At 51.2% G+C, this 18,126-nt stretch overlaps 2 protein-coding genes across 3 annotated transcripts in view; one reads left to right on the forward strand and one right to left on the reverse strand.

The window, feature by feature from the left end:
- PRAG1 (PEAK1 related, kinase-activating pseudokinase 1) overlaps nt 1-11,095 on the reverse strand; it is a 49,251-nt gene extending 38,156 nt beyond the window's left edge. Inside the window, exons 1-3 of one of the 2 annotated variants that reach the window (XM_032618383.1) lie at nt 10,964-11,095; nt 6,308-6,727; nt 2,457-4,294 (exon numbers count right to left, since the gene is read on the reverse strand). In XM_032618383.1, coding sequence (XP_032474274.1) covers nt 2,457-4,294; nt 6,308-6,637 — 2,168 coding nt within the window. In that variant the 5' untranslated portion in view covers nt 6,638-6,727; nt 10,964-11,095. Of the gene's footprint in view, nt 1-2,456; nt 4,295-6,307; nt 6,809-10,963 lie in introns of both variants that reach the window. The other variant, XM_032618382.1, reaches the window with a different exon arrangement.
- Nucleotides 10,723-18,126, forward strand: part of LOC116746697 — a 46,817-nt gene continuing 39,413 nt past the window's right edge. The window contains exons 1-2 of the mRNA XM_032618292.1: nt 10,723-10,873; nt 10,933-11,430. Of these exons, the coding sequence (XP_032474183.1) occupies nt 10,723-10,873; nt 10,933-11,430 (649 nt within the window). The remainder of the gene's footprint in view (nt 10,874-10,932; nt 11,431-18,126) is intronic.

Genomic DNA, 18,126 nt, shown 5'->3' on the forward strand with positions numbered 1-18,126 from the left:
GCTTGATCCTTAGAAACAGGACCCACTGAACAGATGACCCATGTGAAGAAATTAACCTAGGATGTCGCTCAAAGACCTTCCAGCATTTTTCCGTCTTGGAAAACTGACATCAGCCTGCGATAGTCACCAATGTGGTGCTGGTATCGGTACTGGATCAACTGTGGGCTGCATTCTCATCAATACTCTGATGTGCCATCACATGGCTAGGTTTGAAGGCTGTGGGTTCCTGACACCCTCCTCAAAGGAATTCAGTACGTACAGTACCGAGTTCCAGAAATAAAAGTCAATTTATGGTCCTGAGCCTGCCCTCTTATCTCCTCATGGGAGAGATGTGATGATTCAAAAGAGAATGTTGGTAATGCTTGAAAAATCTTCCTCAAATGAATATATATATACTAGTTTGATTTATTTTAAGTGGTACCAGATGCTCTTTTCTTTTTTCTGTGTTCCCTTATGCTAATTTTATTTCCTAGATTTTTCTCCCCAAAGTTCTGAAAATAAAAACGTTTTTTTAAGAGCTGGCACCTAGAACTTCTGAGATTCCCACCTGGTTTATGTTTTATATAATCCAGTGGTTTTGTCATAAAAAACTGGCCCCCAAACTTGATCTCAATCAAGCCAGATGCTAACGAACATTCTACCTGAGTCACATTGTTACACTGGGTGACCGGGGTTTCTCCAAACATTATGATTCTCACCAAGAAAGTTTTAGTTCCTTCCCAAGGCTCAGGTGGTGTTCCTGGGATCGGGCCAGGCCCATTCCTACAGGGTGTGTGTGTCCCTGCCACTGTCAACAGCTTGGGGTGGCTTTTGCCTACATAACTAATCTCTGCATTGGATTCTGCTCATCTCACTCGAGCCTTTCAAGAACAGGGTGCTGCAAATGTATTACTATTATTAGCCCATTTTGGACAATAACTTGGAGGCCCGTTCACAGCGAGTGGCTTGCGTAAGATCACTTAACCTGTAGGTGAGACAGGCACAGCATGAACTCGATTTTCTGACTCCAAAGCCAGTGCTTTCCACCAACCTTCCCAGGCCTGAGGCAGACAGATACAATGCCCACGTTTTACTCGCATGCCCTGCCTGCTCCCTAAGCCGGCTGATGTGCCCTAGGTGTTTGGAAGCACAGACTTTGGAAGCAGACTGCCACGGATGGCCGTGTGACCTTGGCAGGTTACTCAGCTCTTCCTATCTCTGTTTCGTCATCTGTAGATGGTAATTCCTACTTCCTAGAGCTGTTCTGAGCATCAAATGAGTTAACATGTCTAAGTCTCTTAGCTCCCTGCCTGGCCCATAGTAAGTGCCATATAAATGGGAGCTCTTCTGAGCTGCCTCATTCATTTAGGGAGTGAAAACTGTAGCCCAAGAGTCTGCGGTCACCCTACGATCTGGAGGATGGCTGTCTACTCTGCATAGCAGGCGCCCAACTCAATACCAGAATAAAGTAGCGGTCCCAGAAAAAGCCCATGTTAGAACGCATCACAGCCCGTGATGCTTTGATGTTCAAAGTCAAGTGTCACAGCCGCTTCCCCCTGCAGTCAGTTCCCCGCTTCTGACATCAACCTGGAGGCACATGAGCTAAAACAGAACCAACAGAGATGACCCGACTGAAGGAAAGTCTGTTCGGAAAGGCTGTCAGCTTTTGAAAAACAGCAGGTTGCCCCTTTCCCTGATAGGAATCAGTTCTGCTCTGATAGAGGGCCATTTTTACCCCCCAGAATTTGAATTCCATGCACAACTCAATACCTTAAAAAAGGCATTTATTTTTCTTGGGCCTTTGAGAGGGACTTTAAACTGGACTTTAAACTCGGGCCTTTGAGAGCAGTGAAGCAGTAGAGAAAGCTTTCAGTTTCAGCATGCCACCATGAAACTATATATATATTTTTTTCTTTAAAAACCCACATCTGAGGGTTCCAAACCATGTGCAGCACCTCCTACTATTCTGCTTTTGGCTCCAAAGCCTAATCGCCATCATGGTCACAATTTAGGAGCCCTTGCTCCTTGGCCTCCCCATCTCTTTGCCTCTTGAGATTCTGTAGCATAGCCTCCTGGAGCCTTCTTTTCCATGTTTAAAGAAATGGGGAATTTCAGGATTTGGGGGGAAAAGCCTGCTGAAGACACTTCAGAGGGATGGAGAGAAAAAAGAGTACCAGATTATAAGAGGACGGGCACCAGGAAAGAGGGACAGCTTGGCATTGCTTCTTGGAAAGATGCCTTCCGAATAGCCAATCCCAAGCAGGGCACTGCTTGTAGGTTTGTGTGCTGGGCACCAAGTCACAGAAATTTACACAAAGGCACGAGGGCCTTTGGGCCGACACTGGTGCCTGGAGGTAGGGCTCTGAGCCTGGGCCTGATGGCTTCGGTACAGGTGGCAAAGACCAAGGTTTCTGGAAGAGGCCTCGGTCCTGCCAGATGAGCCCCGGAGTCGCGCGCACACACACAACTGTACTCACCGTGACTTCGGAGGCGGCGGGGGAGGCGAGAATGCCTCGATCCCACTTTTGTCCTTGGGGAACTCAAAGGCAAACGAGGCCGATTTGCTCATCCCGGTCCCGGCTTTGCTCTTTGGCCCAGAGGCGCCGTCTGTGGGGCGGGAGCGGAGCCAGGTGGAGGAGCTGCATGGGCCTGTGGGGCCACCGTCCACCCCTCTCCCCCAGCTTTGGCTCAGCAAGTCCTGCTCCACCTCCTCCTCTTCCTCTATCCGGCACTGGCGGCTCCAGGCGCCGGTCTGGTACCGGGGCCGCCTCTGGTCCGAGGCTGACGTGGCAGTGGCGGGCGGGGGGCCCCTGGCAGAGTCGCTGGCAGGGACACCGTTGGCCCGGCAGGAGGAAGCAGGGTCAGCGGGACCCCTGGATGGAGGCTGGGGCCCAGTGACACCCGAGTTGCCTTCGCTGAGGTTGGGCTGGGGGGAGGCCGATGGGGACACTGGGGACCCTCCGGGGCTACTCTTGGACAGCTTGGGAGGGATGGCAGGCCTCCCCTTGGGCGTGCTCTCACTGGCACCGTGATGGCGGCTCTCCCTCGAGCTGAGCCCCTGCCCAGCCGAAGGCTCCCCTTCGCCTGCCTCAGGGGCCTGGCTCAGGGGCCCGCGAGGCCACTGCACCCCCACCGAAGAGTCGGGGCTGCTCAGGTAGATTGTCCGGTGGTCTTCTTCTGGGTGGGCCGCCATGACTGTGATGGTGGCCGCCACCTGGGGTGCCACCTCTGGGCCTTCCCTGTCCTGGCCCCAGCCAGACGCTGTTTTCTGAGCCCAGGTGTTAGCCATCCTCACCTGGCCCTGGCCCTGGCCCTGGGCAGCTGCTGCCTGTTCTGCCTTGGTCTGTGGCCTGGAAGGAACTGGAACAGCCTTCTTCCTCTTGGTGCTCTCAGCATAGATGGGTTCAGGCTGTGCAGTCTCCCCGGGGTGGGATGGGGCCTGGGGCTCCCCAGTCAGCCCCAGGCACCTGCTGGAGGCCACCCCGTGGCAGCCAGAGTCCTGCTGCTTCCCCGGCCCAGGTGCCTTCATGAGGGAGCAGGAATCGCTCTCGTGCTGGGGGACCAGGGGGCTGCTGGCGCGGCTACTGGCACTCCCGCAGGAGAGGCCATCCGAGGAGCTGGCGGCCTCTGAGGTGAGGGAGTGCTTCTTGGGGCCCAGGCGGGGTGGGTTCTCTGTCAGGCCCTGGCTGCGGCACTCCCCGGGGAAGCTCAAAGCCCGCCTCTCCTCCTCGGTTGGCTTCGAGCACATCCCCTGCTCCCAGCAGGCCGGCGAGCAGTCCCTGCAGCCCTGTCTGCGCCCGGAGTCCTCAGCCTGTGAGGCGTCCTGACCACCTGGGCTCCCAGGGCAGCAGTCCAGGATGGAGCAGTATTCTCCCCCTTCGCTGTCCCCTGAGGGCGAGCACCTTTGATCGCTGTCATCCTCCGAGGGCAGGGATTCCCGCAGGGGCTGTGCAGAGGGGTAGGGCCTGGGGCCCTTGTGGCAGCCAGAGGTCATCTCAGCAAAGGCAGCCAGTTTCTGGCGGAAGCTCTCCTGAGGGGAGGTCAGCTCTTGGTAGGGAATCGTGGGTTTATCTTCTCGTCCAAGCTTCTCATCGGGGAAGCTCACTGGGTGGAAGGCGACACTCCGTTCCCCCCGGGACTCTAGGCTGTGCAGGCCGACCATGGCATAGGCAGGGGGGCAGCGAGGGTGCCCCCCATCTGCGGGGGCCAAGGGCCCAGCAGGCTTCTGGACGCCTCGGAAGCTGCCCAGGTAAACTACTGGCACATCTTCCTGCTTCGGGGTGGGGAGCTTGCCGGGGGCTCGTCTCCAGATGACCTACACAGCCCCAAGGTTAAAAGACTTACATTAGACCTTGTCAGAGAAAAAAGGAAGAGAGAGAAAGTGAGAGGGCAGGGCCATGACACTGTAAACTGTCTTCCGAGCCACCATGAAGCAGGCGGGCAGCGTGCCTACCCTCTAACCTCCCCACAGCCTTCTTGTCATCACTGGGGGCCCGTGGAGCCACTGGGCTTCCCGTACACTGCACTCCTCAGCCCTGTCTGTAATTCTTTTGGCTTAGGTCTGTGAGGTAGGGGGGGAAAAACGCCAAAGAATAACGTTTTGCCTTCTCCCTCGAAACTGCTGGACGAGATAAGTTCTCCCAAGGGCTTCGAAATAGAGTTTGGGGTTTTGTTCAATTTTTGCTTTGTGTCCATTAGTGTTTTGATAACATTGTCACAGCACAAAGGAAACAAAGCCATAAAGCTTTTAAAAACACTTTGGGGGGCTTCCCTAGTGGCGCAGTGGTTGAGAGTCTGCCTGCCGATGCAGGGGACACGGGTTCGTGCCCCAGTCCGGGAAGATCCCACATGCCGCGGAGCGGCTGGGCCCGTGAGCCATGGCCACACAGTCTGTGCGTCTGGAGCCTGTGCTCCACTACGGGAGAGGCCACAACTGTGAGAGGCCCGGGTACAGCAAAAAAAAAAACCAAAAAAAACCAAAAAAACACTTTGGGTGGGTGGTGGTGGGGTCAGAGGGCAGCAGGGTGAGGGCCAGTCTCCGAGCTGGGTCCCGGCTTCCTTGCTTCGCTCTGAGCTGTGCTCTTTCTCCCAGTTACAGGCAGTGACCTCAGCCAAGGCTGCATAAGTGGCTGGACTAGTCTAGCTAGAGACAGCGATGTGGGGTGGTCATTCCCATCACTGAAATCACTGTCCCCTCCTCCTTCCCCTCTAGTCTCCCCTATCCCCACTTTTAAAGCAGTCTCAAGGCAGGGTCGGCCTCTGGCTCCTTTCCAAGATGATTCAGAACAGAAAGAGTCCCTGGTTTACATCTGTGAAGGTCAAAGGTATCGAGAAAGGCCTGCGGAATGGGTGTAACCAGCTTCTGCAAAATGGAGCGGCTTTGAAGGGGACAGGAAGCTGAATGCAGCCCCAGGAGATGGCTCACCTTAGTCAAGCCTCCCTCGATTTAAAACTGACCTCTGATTTCACATACGCTCACACCCCCTTCCTGACCCACTGACTATGATATTTTAAGGAAAACTAGTTAAGTTCTTAGAATATGCCCTACGAATGCAGATTCCCAGAAGACATGTCTAGAGGCAGCAGGCTCCATGTGCCCTTTAAAAAATTAAACCTTGGTCAGGGTCACCTGGGGGATGAGTGGAATGGTCTAATCTCTAAGGATGTAATTGTCTTTAGTAATCCTAGATCAGAGCTGGAAAAACCCAAGCTTCGAAATTGAAAATATGAACACTGTCTGGGAGTTGGATGACATTATGGAATTACTGCTGACATTTTTAAGTGTGATAATGATATTTTTGTATAAAGACTTTATGTTTTAAAGACGTACTGACATGATGCAGTATGTGGGGTTTGCTTTAAAACCCCAGGTGGGGAAGGGAGGGTCGGGGCAGGGGTAGAGACGGAACAAGATTGGTCATGAGTTGATGATTGTTCAAGCTCACGCGGCAGGGTGGTGGATGCATGGGATTCGTTAAGCACTTCTTGCTACTTTTGTATATATTTAAAATGATCCATTAAATTAAAAAAATTTTTTTAACTTTTTAGAAAAAGCTTCATTCTGGTGTGCCCTGATACAGTCTTCAAATGAACTTGGGGGGACTGCATTGATGGTTCTCAGCCTAAAGGGACAGAGAGAAAGGAGGGCAGAGAGAAAAGAGAGGGCGGTAGTTGGGAAGGAGCAGTTTTGAGGTGAGCCGACAGGAAGCCACCCTGCAGGAGTCCTGCTGGGACAGCCCTCCTTGGCCGCCCGCCAGTCACCGGTGTTACAACAGGAGCAGCCTCGTAAAAATACCACAAAAATACCACGGGGCTGAGTCAGCCTCACCTGCGCAACTTCGGCACTCACGCCAGCCTCCGTCCACCCATCGGAGGCATCGGAGCTCATCATGGTGGGCTTCACGGCAATGGTGGGCTTGGAGTAGGGCGAGCTGCTCAGGCCTTCATCTTCCGGGCGGCCGCTCTCGGGCCTGGGGGGCAGGCGAGGCGGAGGGGGCAGGCTGCCGGCTCGGGGCTGGGGGCGGCCAGGTGCCGGCTGGTGGTCGGTGCGCAGGCAGAAGCAGTTTTTGCAGGACCCGGGCTTCCAGATGTGCTCCACAAAGTCGCTGCACGCAGACATTTTCGGGCTCTCGGGGTTCACTGGGATGGTCTGGTGCATCTTGAGCAGCAGGCGGGGTGCTGGTTCATCTTGCGCCTGGCTCCCTGCCGTGGTCTCAGGGGAGGCGGATGGGGCGCACAGGGCGGCTTCCTGGAAAGGCAGAACACTCCTCATCAGAGATCTCCCCTGCCAGAGGACGGGGGCGTGATCAATTCGAGCCTGACGATGTGACTGGGGAGCAGAGCGGGGAGCAGGGGGAAAGGAGGAGAAAGAGGTAAAGATGAATATTCTATTTATTCTGAGACCCTCACCCATTTGTCATGAGGCTCTTAATCCCTTTCTAGTGGTGTGGCCTTAGAAAAGCCGTAAAAGCTAAACACGGCTCTGTTGCTTGAGTAGAGAGCGTAAAAGACACTTCAGTCCCCTAAACTCCTGAGTGCTTGGAGGTTTGGGGCAGTTAACGGGAAGAAACCGCACAGGGCTGGCGATGAGAAGCTTGTGGCTGACCCATGCCTCCCCTGCTGCTAGGGGTCTCGAGCCTGGGACTCTGCCCCAGAGAAACAAGAACTACCAAGTAGGACAGCAGATAAAAATCGTGGCTTCTGGAAGACAAGCCACAATTTTTAACCAAGAACGATGTGTGTGGGGAGGCAGGCCTGGGCTCTGAAATCAGCACTGTAACCCATACTTGTGAGGATATGGAGACAGAAGTGGTGAGCAAGGGGGGAGGTGGGGTGCCGGCTGCCCCCCAGGGACCTTTGTCGGAAGGTCTGGCATCTTGGGAATTCGCCCTCCCCGGCCCCCCTTTCTTAGTATGCCTCATTCAATCCAGGGCTCAGTGAGATCAATACAGCCAGAGCTGCAGGGCCAGGGGGAAACCGAAAGAGAGATCCATGGTCACGACAGCCCTGTGGTCTAGGGCTGGTTAGGCTACAACAGAAGGAAGAGATGATCACAGCTATTTTCCCTACGAGGCCCCTGAAGGGGAGGCAGTGAGCTTGCTGAAAGAGTTTGTTGCCTCTGACAGTAAAAACTGAAGGCTGAGAGTTTGCACCATAGAATTCACTCGGTAAATTCACCATTGAGGGGGAACTCGAAGGGTTGCAGATTTTAACCAGTTAACCTGAATAACATCTATCAGGTAGCTGTCATCCCCATTTTACAGATGGGAAAAGAACGGCAGCGACATCAACTAAGACTTGGCCACAGACACAGAGAGTTCGGGGGTTCTAGAAAAAGAAGCCAACTTTGCTGGCAGCTCTTCATTATCACCTCACTCATCACCTCATTCTTTATACTGAGTTGCTGCCATTATCTGTTAGCTGCTTTTGCTCTTCTTTCCTCATTTAAATGAACTGACTTCCTCAAAAGGAGAGCGTTCAGGAGAAAATCGTCCTGAAGAATCTACAGTGAACACACTCTCATTAAACAGGGAGGGTTTGGCCCTGGGATCTGCTTTCCACTTTCCTCCCATGAGACCTGGCTCTGAGGTTGATGCTCTCTATACCGTCAACAGGACTAACCAGGTGGAATGAGCCAGGAGCCCCAAAGATCATTCCAGAATCTCTGTGGGAAGAGCTCTCTTTCTGGTCTCCCACACTCACAGAGAGGGGTGCCTATTCAACAAGAGCTGAAGCTATATTGGCCTCTTTTCCCTCCAAAGTTAACCAGGAAGCCCACCGCATCATCTTTAAGCTAAATGAACTCTCTGAAATAAAAGACAAGTATTTGTCTTTTAGTTTGTGACCGTTGTTAGGATTCATGCATCAAGATGATTGCAAGTTGGGTTCTCCTCCTCCTGCTACACCCAAGTTGCAGGTTCATTCCCTGCCAAGTTCCCAGAAGAGGTCACTAAGCTTCAACAGGCAGAGGAGAGCAAGGATTTTTCTTTCTCCTACAGTCCCAGGCCACGGAGAGCTCTAGGCTCTCCTGCTAGATTGTGGAAAGAGGAAAAAGCAGAGGAGGTGCTCTGGTGTTCAGTAAGGCAAATCTCCGTACCCCTGCCCCGAGGTGAGGAGAAAGTCCTTTCCTGGGGTTCCTGGCCCCCCTCTTCTACTGCAGGCAGAGGCTCCCACGCCCCAGGTGGGATGGAAGGAGAGAGCTTGGGAATCGGTTCTGTGTGGGCTCATCTCCTTCCTGCAGCTCCTCACAGGGCTGGGCTATCTGAGGACGGGGGTGGGGGGGGGGGCATCCTACAGTTTCGCAAAGCAGCCGCTTGGGGTAGCCACGCCTCATCTCCTGCTCAACAGGCAACTGACCCACGCTTGTCATGGTTGCTTGGTGCCGGAGGTTCCCCTCCTGTGCCGCAGATGGCCCACTCCAGCCCTGGGACTTTTGGTAGGCTCTGGATTACCAACGTTCGGGAAGCTTCCAGAACCCCTCACCAGTTCATGAGCACTCTCCTTACTCCCATCCTCAGCTCTGAAATTCTCTGACGGTGAGTACAACTTCTACCACAGACTGGAGAGGTTTTTCAGGAAAAAAGAATGAAGACAAGAACAGAATAAAGCCCTGAGCTCCTCTCCATCGCTGACTCACTACACATCCTGTTAAAACTGGTTTCTCAGTCACAGCAAACAGAATCTATCACTACATCAAGCCAGAAAGGATTCTCTGTCTAGAGAGGTTCTGTGCTTGGAATTATATCCAATTTGTTTTAAGTAAAAGATGGTGGAAAACTCAAGTGGCACTCACAAAGCAGGAGCCCTGCCTGCCTGCCGGTGCCAGCTCTCCACAGCCTGGGAATGGCACTTTTCCAGCCCACATTCCTTGCCTCCGAGGGGAGGTAGCCCCCAGAATTATGCAAATTCCTCCATTTCAGTGGGAGGCAGCGGTGTAAGATTAGAAAAAGATCTCAGCATTCTTTCTGATCCAAGTCATGATAAAATATCTTTGCCTCTGCAAACTTCTGCACCAGGTTTGTGGCTAGAATGTGCAAGATCGAAGCTGTCAGACACACACCCACCCCACTGGAAAAAGAATCCGAAGAATGGTGACCAGATCCATAAAATGAAATCTTTGGGCTCCAAATGCCCCTCATACTTGCATCGAAAGTTGCTCACACCTTACCCTGAAGTGACAGAATTCCACAAAATTTTCATCTAAAAAAATTATCTACATTACAATTAGATGAATGCAACACCGGAAAAGAGAACTATTTATGAAAGTGTTTGTCTGGATTTCAACACTCCATTGACAGAGGTTGCCCCGGCAGAAAGGAGAAAGTGACGGCCTTACCTCCCCCCTCCCCCCGCGCACACAGAGGGTAAGTCATGATATTCACTCAACTTTTAATTTTCTTTTTTCCTTCTCCAGTGCAATGTAATCTAATCTTAGCAGTAGGAATGTGGTTTCTGTGGGTTAGACCCATTAGTCTAAACCAGTAAGGAGGATTCCCGCGTTCCACAAGACCCCATGACAGCGAAATAACCGCACAATTTCCCAGCGCTTCCTGTCAAATTTCCGGCTCAAAAAGGTAAGGGGTTGTTAAGGACAGTTCAGGCCAATGATCCATAGGGCCTTCCCAACCTGACTCTGGGTTGGACGCCTTGCAAAACTCCTCCCTCCTAGACCTTTGGGCTTTGCTATCGGCTCTGCAAAGCCATGTGCTTGCTGGCTGAGCTTCACCTGAGAGAAATATACAGAGCCGGCCCTGCCTCCATTCTCAGTGGAGAGGTTCTATTTTCTATGTGTGTGTGTGTGTGTGTGTGTGTGTGTGTGTGTGTGTGTGTGTGTGTGTGTGTGTGTGTCTGGGGAAGCGGCAGCACAAGCAAAGGTTAACAACGTGCCCACAGTAGCCTTTCAGAAGGCTCTGCCACGGCTCAAGAAGAAGGCATCGTCTCGTTCCCCTTTGAGACCCCCAGGCTGGCATCCAACTCGGGGCTGCCTAAGAGGCAACTACTAACTTGGGGCCCCAAAGCATCACCCCCGGGGGCCTGGTCTGAGGCGCGCGGGCGGTCTCTCCCTCTCTGCTCCTTTGACAATCCTGCGGCCGCGGAAAGGCAGTCTCCACAATAGCAATCCCCAAAGCGCTCCGGTCCCCTGCCCCAAACCCAGCAGCCAGACCAGCGAGACCAGCAGAACAGGCGGTTCCCTTGCCTGAACTCGGAGGAAAGTTTCCCCGTTCGAAACAGCGCGATTCTCGAATGAATCGAAAACACCTCTCCGGCTCCCCGGTCCTCCGGAATCGGCGCCTCCACCTCGGGCGCAACCCGGGGCGCACGCGGTCCGGACGCTCCACCCTCCCCCAGCGGCCGCCTGTCACTCCGGGGGACGCCGACTGGGGTCGCCCGCTCGGTAACCGCCGCGCTCCCCCGGAGCTTCCCTCTGCGCCCACGTTTGCCAAACAAAAAGAGGCAGGCTTTGGAGAAGGCGCCGCGGGCTCACCTCGGGGCCGCGATCCCCCGGCCTCGCCGCTGGTCTCCGAGCCGCCCGCCGCCCCGCCGAGCGCCTCGGAGCATTGTTTGGAGAGTGTGTGCGCGCGGTCCGTGCCCGGCCGCGGGCGGTGTCGTCTGCCTGGGCCCGGCGGCCGGGTGGCAGCTGCGAGCGCGGCTCCGCCCCCTCCGCCTGCGGTGGCGCCGCCCGCCCAGCCTCAGCCGCACCTCCGGAGTCCCTGCCACCGCCCCGCGCCCCCCGCCGGCGGGCGCGCTCCCAGGCCCCGATTCCTCCCGGAGATCCACGCCCCGCCCCTCCCTCACGCTCCGGACGGAGGCTCCGCCCCCAGCCCGAGACTTGGAGGCGTCCGACCCCCGAGCGAGCGCCCTTTTCCACCCCTCTCCAAGGAGGGCCCGAGGGGTTCTGCAGGGGCGAGTTTCGGTGTCTAAAGCCTTCCTTTTCCCATGATGTGCGCATAGGTATGTAGTTGTCTTGCGTCCCTTCATCCTGCCTGCTCTGAGAGACCCTGAGAGGACCAGAGAGGCGTGGAGGGTACAGCCCCAGAGCTGGAGGGGCGGGCGAGGGGGGAAGGAAAGCGAGGGGTCCGGAGGGGAGTGATGAGGTCAGGACCGAGACGCGTTCCGAAAGCTGCGTGGGCACCGAGATTGTCATGACTTTTGCAGGTAGTAGGAGGCTGACGCACGACCCAGCCGGACTGGGCGTCCTGACAGCGGGTTCTGGGTCCTGCTCAGTCCCTCGACTGAGGCCTCAGGCAAATAGCTTAACCCCCTTGAACTTTAGTTTTCTGAAAGAGGCATACAACGATTAGAGTGGAAAGAGCTGGTCTTCCTCCACGCTGGGAAAGTGAGGGCTTCCGCAGGCCAGTATTACACCTGTGTTTACACAGTTTCCAGTGACTCATTCACTGAGATAGAATGAGTTCGAGATAGTCCTCGGGCTAAAAATCTTTTAACCGAGAGTATGACAGCCTACGACACAGTCAGTGCCCCCCCTTTCTCCTGCTGCCTGCAACAGGCTTGCACCTTGACCTGGGTGTTTCCTCAAGGAGCCCGCACCAAGGTCACCACCTGGCGCCGGCCTGGTTGGGGGGAATTCGCGAAGACCCCAGAAAAACACCTGTGGCCTTCTCTCTGCTCCTTTCTCCTCTCCAGAGAGGCAGTGTATAGTAACTCCAGCGGGAGTCCTCCGCCAGGCAGCCCACCACGATGCGCCTGTGAGCCTCCGCCCAGCTCAGAGCAGGAAAGCTGGTTCTCCTTGAGATTCCTGCGTTCTCTTAGTGATCCGGCGGTGACAGAGCAGGAATGGGGGGTGGGATAAGGGTGGGGAGAAGACATGTGTTTGAGGTTTGGTTTCTGTGTGAGAAAAAGAGAAAGTTAGAAAGGATATTAAAAAAAAAAACTTCCTGTGCTCCAATGTCACTGATTTCTCCTGAGTATGAGTAGAACTGGGGAGAAGGTTTAGAGAGAGGAAGGTAGGTTAAATACCTACCCTGTACTAAACAACCCCATGCGAGGGACATCATCCCCATTTCACAGAGAAGAAGACCAGGGCACAGGGGAGCCACATCATTTGCCATGGCCCATCAGCTGAAAAGTCGTGGTTCTGGGGTTGGAACCAAGAGCTGTCTGACTCCTCTGATGGGCACTTCCACTCTGCCACTCTGCCCTCTGCTAGTACTGGTTGTCCAGCTCTATTTTTCTTTCTTCTCGAAGTGAAGGGAAACCATTTGAACAAACATGGAAGGAAAACTCCGTTTAGGCTCCATCATCATCCAACAAAACTGAAGGGTCAATCCCACTCATTTACAGAGAGACCAGGAGGGGAAGGTGTTGATAAGCAGGTAGGGACAAAGTGGTTGTCGCTGGAGAAATCCAAAAATGACATCAGGAGGTGCATGCAATTCAGTTACAATGGAAGAGGGCAAACCCAGGTGTTTGACAAGTTCCTAGTTCCCATGATTCAGGTGGGATATCTCCGTCCTTCCTCTGTAAAGCCTGGTGGGGACACCCACCCCGCGGAATGGAGCATACAGGAGGCATTCGCGTTCTCACATTGTTCCTTCTCTTTACTTAATTTGTCTTTAATATATTAACAGGCTAAAGAACGTAATTATAAGAAGCAAAGGCTATAGTATAAGATTGGCGGTTCTGTGGCATGGTACAGCAATTGAATGGTTAATTCAGTCTTGCAAAATAAACTGTGTTTTCAAGCGTTTTGCTGCGCTCACACGAAGTAAGTGCATATACTGTAGTTGCTGACATATAAAGTGCATCTTTTAATGCCAGCGACATGGCCTTAAAACTGGCTTCATCTTGCCTAATGAAAAGAATAAAAAAATACTTCAAAAGAGTTGCTTAGATCCACACAAAATACCTGTTATCTTATGCAGTGCTCCACCAGTGACTGTTAAGTATGTTATCTCCTCAGTGAAGCTACAGTAAGCTCATGCATTTTAATAAACAATTCTTGCTTGAACTTCCAAAATTCACCCTGCAATGCAGTGCAATTAGCGTATACACAGCATTCTGCGTCTACCCACTTATCAGTTCATTTTCACAACATTTTTAACTGCAGGGCTTGGCTTCCCAGATACAGATCAGACCTCGAAGAAGAGTGATTCCCTTCAGGGTTTTAGTCCTGGAGCACCATTCTGTACAAGAGAGCAGTTAAATTTGGGGAAATTAAGACAAAGTCTGGGGCAGGTGGTGCTTTGAGATAAATAGGGTAAAGTAATTTGGAATTAGAAAGGCAAAAAGGTAGGATTAAATTATACAGAGAAAATAATGCTAGCTGGGGTACTTGAGGAGTTAGCATGAAGATTGGACCAAAATAATCCAAGCCTGTGTCTCCCTAGCTGGAGAAGAGACCTCAAATGATAGAGAGGTGTTCAATTTTAGTCAACAAACATTTATCGAGTGCCTTCTCCTTATGAAGCACAGGATGAGGGAATATAGGGGAAAAAAGAAAGATGAAAAAAAGACAGAATAAAAGCTTTATGAGAGGAAGATAAGCTAGGAGCAGTGAGGATTTAAAGGAGGAAAAGATAAAACCGCAAGAAGTGGTTTCAGGGAGGAAGGGGCTTTGTAGGATGAGAAGGATTATAATTTGTGGACAGTGGGGACTTTCCAGACGGAGAGAGTGGTATCCGCAAAGGAATGGACGTGGGTGAGGCAGAAGACTTTTTGAGAGATTTCTTATCCAGTCTGGCTGGAGCATGATTATTGGAGACAAGCCTGGAAATGGCGTGGGGCACTGGACAGGAAAGGCTTGCTTTCTAAGTGAGCGAACGGGAGAGGATTGACATTTCTGATCAGCCGAACGATGCTCTCCAAGTTAGTTTTTCATTTGCTCTATCTGGATCTTATATCTCAGGTGGATTAGGAAGTGGGAGAAGAAATTGGAGACAAGGAGACTGGCTTAGAGTTTCTAACCCTGGTCCAGATGGGAGGTCAGGACTTGATAAGGGACATAAGCAGGGGCAATGGAAAGGATGGATGTTGGAGGGAGGGCTTTGAAAGACATCAAGAGGGAGATGTGGGAACTGGATGCTTCCTGATCACTGTGAGCAGTGAGATCTTAACTACTCATGGCTTACAGAATGGGGTGCTTCCTCTGTGTCAGGCCCTGTGTGCTACATGGTTTACGTACTTTCACTTAAACTGCAGAGGAACTCTGAGGTCAGTGCTGTTGCTGAGGGAGAGGAGGGAATCAAAGATAACCGACAGAACTTCCGCTTCAAGAGACTGGTAGAAAGATGATGTCATTAGTACAAATAAGGAAGTCAGAGGATTTCGTTTGTGGTCTCTGGAGTCTGAAGTGTTTGGAGCCATCTGGTGAATGAAGTTCTCCTGCCAGAGTGGTGTCTGGAGCCAGAGGAAAAATGAAAGAGCTTGGAGGGGTGGGTGAGGAAGGAGCAAAGATGAGGCGAAGAGAGACATGGTGATCTAGCAGGCCATGCATGAAACAGGAGTTCTCTTCCAGACCTTGTGTAATCCGGAGCAGTGTGAAGAGAGGTCTCTTGGAGAGGATGGAGGAAGCATTGTCAAGGGAATTCCAGGTTTCTGCTAATTGCATGAGGTGGGGTGTGTTCAAGACCAGCTTAAATTCTTAGTTACTTTGCTTATATCAGCAGGTGTTTCCAGCAGACCCCATGGAAGTATATCAAATGGGAGCACAGATGGGATGGGAAAGGCCGGCTTGACAGGGGTGCAAGTCGGGAAAAGGCGGATTTAGCAAGGGGAGGAGGGTGACGGCAGGTGAGAGAGGATGAAACTCCTGGAAGCCATGGGTGTATGCCGGGCTGCCTTGGTGGCATCTGGAGTCCCAGAGCCATCATGGAGGGGATTGCCAGGGTAAGGAGAGAAGGAAAAAGGTCTTCTGAAAATTTGCTGTAAGGAGCCCTTCTGGGTTCCTTCTGTCCTGCGAGAAGATGGTATTCTCAGCCAGCCAGTAAAGGTTCCTAGGCATACACGGCCCCACTCCTCTTTCTTTTTCCTTCCAAGTGATAATCAGCTCTTTAAGTTGCCAACCCTCAATTCTCTCTTCCTTCTCGAAGGTGTGGAAACTCAATCTGATCAGTTAATCCTGGTCCTGTGGTTATGGCATCACATCCTTGTGTCCCAACTTTTTTTTTTTTAAACCATTCCCAACATCCCGTTCTTCCCTGTCTTTAGTCCCAGGCAGTGCTACCCAGGATAAGCCATGTTAAATAATTTACATTATTTTATCCCAAGCACTGAATAGATTCCCCCCTCCAAACTGAAAGCTATTATTTTAAATAACTGCAGATGTCAGAATCTCAACCCACATGGGACTGAAAGCTTAGGGTTCAGGATTGTTACGATGTTTCTTTGTGCCCAAGTGCCATAGAACTCAGATGTCAGGTGCTGAAGAAGGAAAACACTTTTCTCCCCTTTTATAATGTAATTACAGTGAGATGTGTATTCAGTGACAGATACCTTATTGCAAACCTCATTTTTTTCCAAAATGTTACTGTTATGGATTGACTTGTGTTCCCCTACCACCCCTCCCCCGCAAAAGATATATTGAAGTCTTAACCCCCAGTACCCCCAATAAGGTCAGATGTGACCTTATTTGGAAGTAGGGTCTTTACAGATGTAACCAAGTCTAAATAAGGTCATTAGGGTGGGTCCTAACCCAGTATGACTGGTGTCCTTATAAAAGGGGGAAATTTTGACCCAGAGACAGACACACAGAGGGAGGACAGTGTAAAGACGAAACGAGAGAAAGGCCATGTGGGTAAAGTGATGCATTTACTAGCCAAGGAAGGCCGAGGATTGCCAGTGCACCCCAGGAGCTGAAAGACACAAGGAAGGATTCTTCCCTGAACCTGTCAAAGAGAGCTTGGCCCCTGTGACACCTTGATTTGGGACCTCTAGCCTCCAGCACTGTGAGACATTAATTTCTGTTGTTTTGAGCCACCCAGTTTTTGGTATAGCCAGCCCTCTGTTTCTAAGGCTTCAGATCCACAGCTGGTTGACTCCAAGGATGTGAAACCCAAGGATACAGGAGGCTGACTGTATTCATTGAACTACCTCATTTTATATAAGGGACTTGAGCATCTGTGGATTTGGGTATGCGGGGCACTCCTGGAACCAATCCCCCACGGATACCTAGGGACGACTGTACTTTGTTAGAGCAGCCCTAGGAAACTAATATAGTTCCTAAAATAAAAATGTTCCAATGAGTGATATACACTACAGCTTCTAGACAGATGATCGATATTTTTCAAAAATCAAGAACATGACCTACAGAGGCATGTTAATTAATGCCCACCATGAATGTAATGCCAGACAGTTCACTAGAATAAGAAAGTCAGAGTGTCCCTTCATTCAACCTGCCTGAGGAAGAAAAAGGTCATTCTTTCATCTGTAGCTCCCTCTTTCTCCAGTTTTAAGGTCCATGGTTAGGGGAAAGTCCCAGTTCCTTAATTGAGTTTGTATTTGCATGGTTGAGAAACTCTTTACCTCCATACCCAGGCAGTGTGCATTAAGTATCTCGAAGCCCATCAAGGGATTTTTCTGGGTCCACAGACACATCCAGAGATGCCCTTAATGGACATTAGAAGTCATCTTGGCCTAATCCTTCACTGACAAATGGGGGCCCTGAGGCCCTAGATGACCAATGTGACTTGCCCAAGGTCTCATAGAACATTTCATGATACTTCTTCTGAGCTTTCAAGGTTGTTTGATTTTAATGTGAACTCAGCTGTGAGTTAAGGATGTGAAAATGAGAACTATTTGAAGAATTAATTCATCACGCCCACTGCTTGGCTTTCTGACTGAGCTGGGGTCAGAGTTGAAAAGCAGCAGAACATTTTACATTGGGAAGGTCACAAAGGAAAAACAAACCCATTTGAAAGATGTGTTTACTTACCCTCAAGCAAACCTCCTGATGGCACAGCCACTTTGGAAGACAGTCTGACAGTTTCTTAAAAAGTTAACTGTACAAGAGGGAAGACATATGGGAACATATGTATATGTATAGCTGATTCACTTTGTTATAAAGCAGAAACTAACACACCATTGTAAAGCAATTATACCCCAATAAAGATGTTTAAAAAACAAAAAACAAAAAAAAAAAAAAAGTTAACTGTAAACTTGTCGTATGGCCCAGTAATTCCACCCTCAGATATCTACCCAAGAGAAATGAAAATATGTCCACACTACAACTTGCATACCAATGTTCATACAACATTATTCATAATAGTTAAAGAGGGTAACAACCCAGATGTCCATCAACTGGTCAATGGATAAGCAATATGTGATATATCTGTGTAATGTAATACTATTCAGTAATAAAAAAGAATGAAATAGTGATACATGTGGCAACACAGATGGACCTCAGAAACATGCTAAGTACCAAGTGAAAGAAGCCAGACTCAAAAGACAACTTAATGTATGATTCCAGTTCTGTGAAATATCCAGGGGCTTCCTTGGTGGCACAGTGGTTAAGCATCCACCTACCAATGCAGGGGACACGGGTTTGAGCCCTAGTCTGGGAAGATCCCACGTGCCGCGGAGCAACTAAGCCCGTGCGCTGCAACTGCTGAGCCTGTGCTGTAGAGCCTGCGAGACACAACTACTGAGCCCACGTGTCACAGCTACTGAAGCCTGCGTGCCTAGAGCCCATGC

The sequence above is a fragment of the Phocoena sinus genome, chromosome 21 (assembly GCF_008692025.1).
Source record: "Phocoena sinus isolate mPhoSin1 chromosome 21, mPhoSin1.pri, whole genome shotgun sequence".
In the NCBI taxonomy this organism is placed as follows: domain Eukaryota; kingdom Metazoa; phylum Chordata; class Mammalia; order Artiodactyla; family Phocoenidae; genus Phocoena; species Phocoena sinus.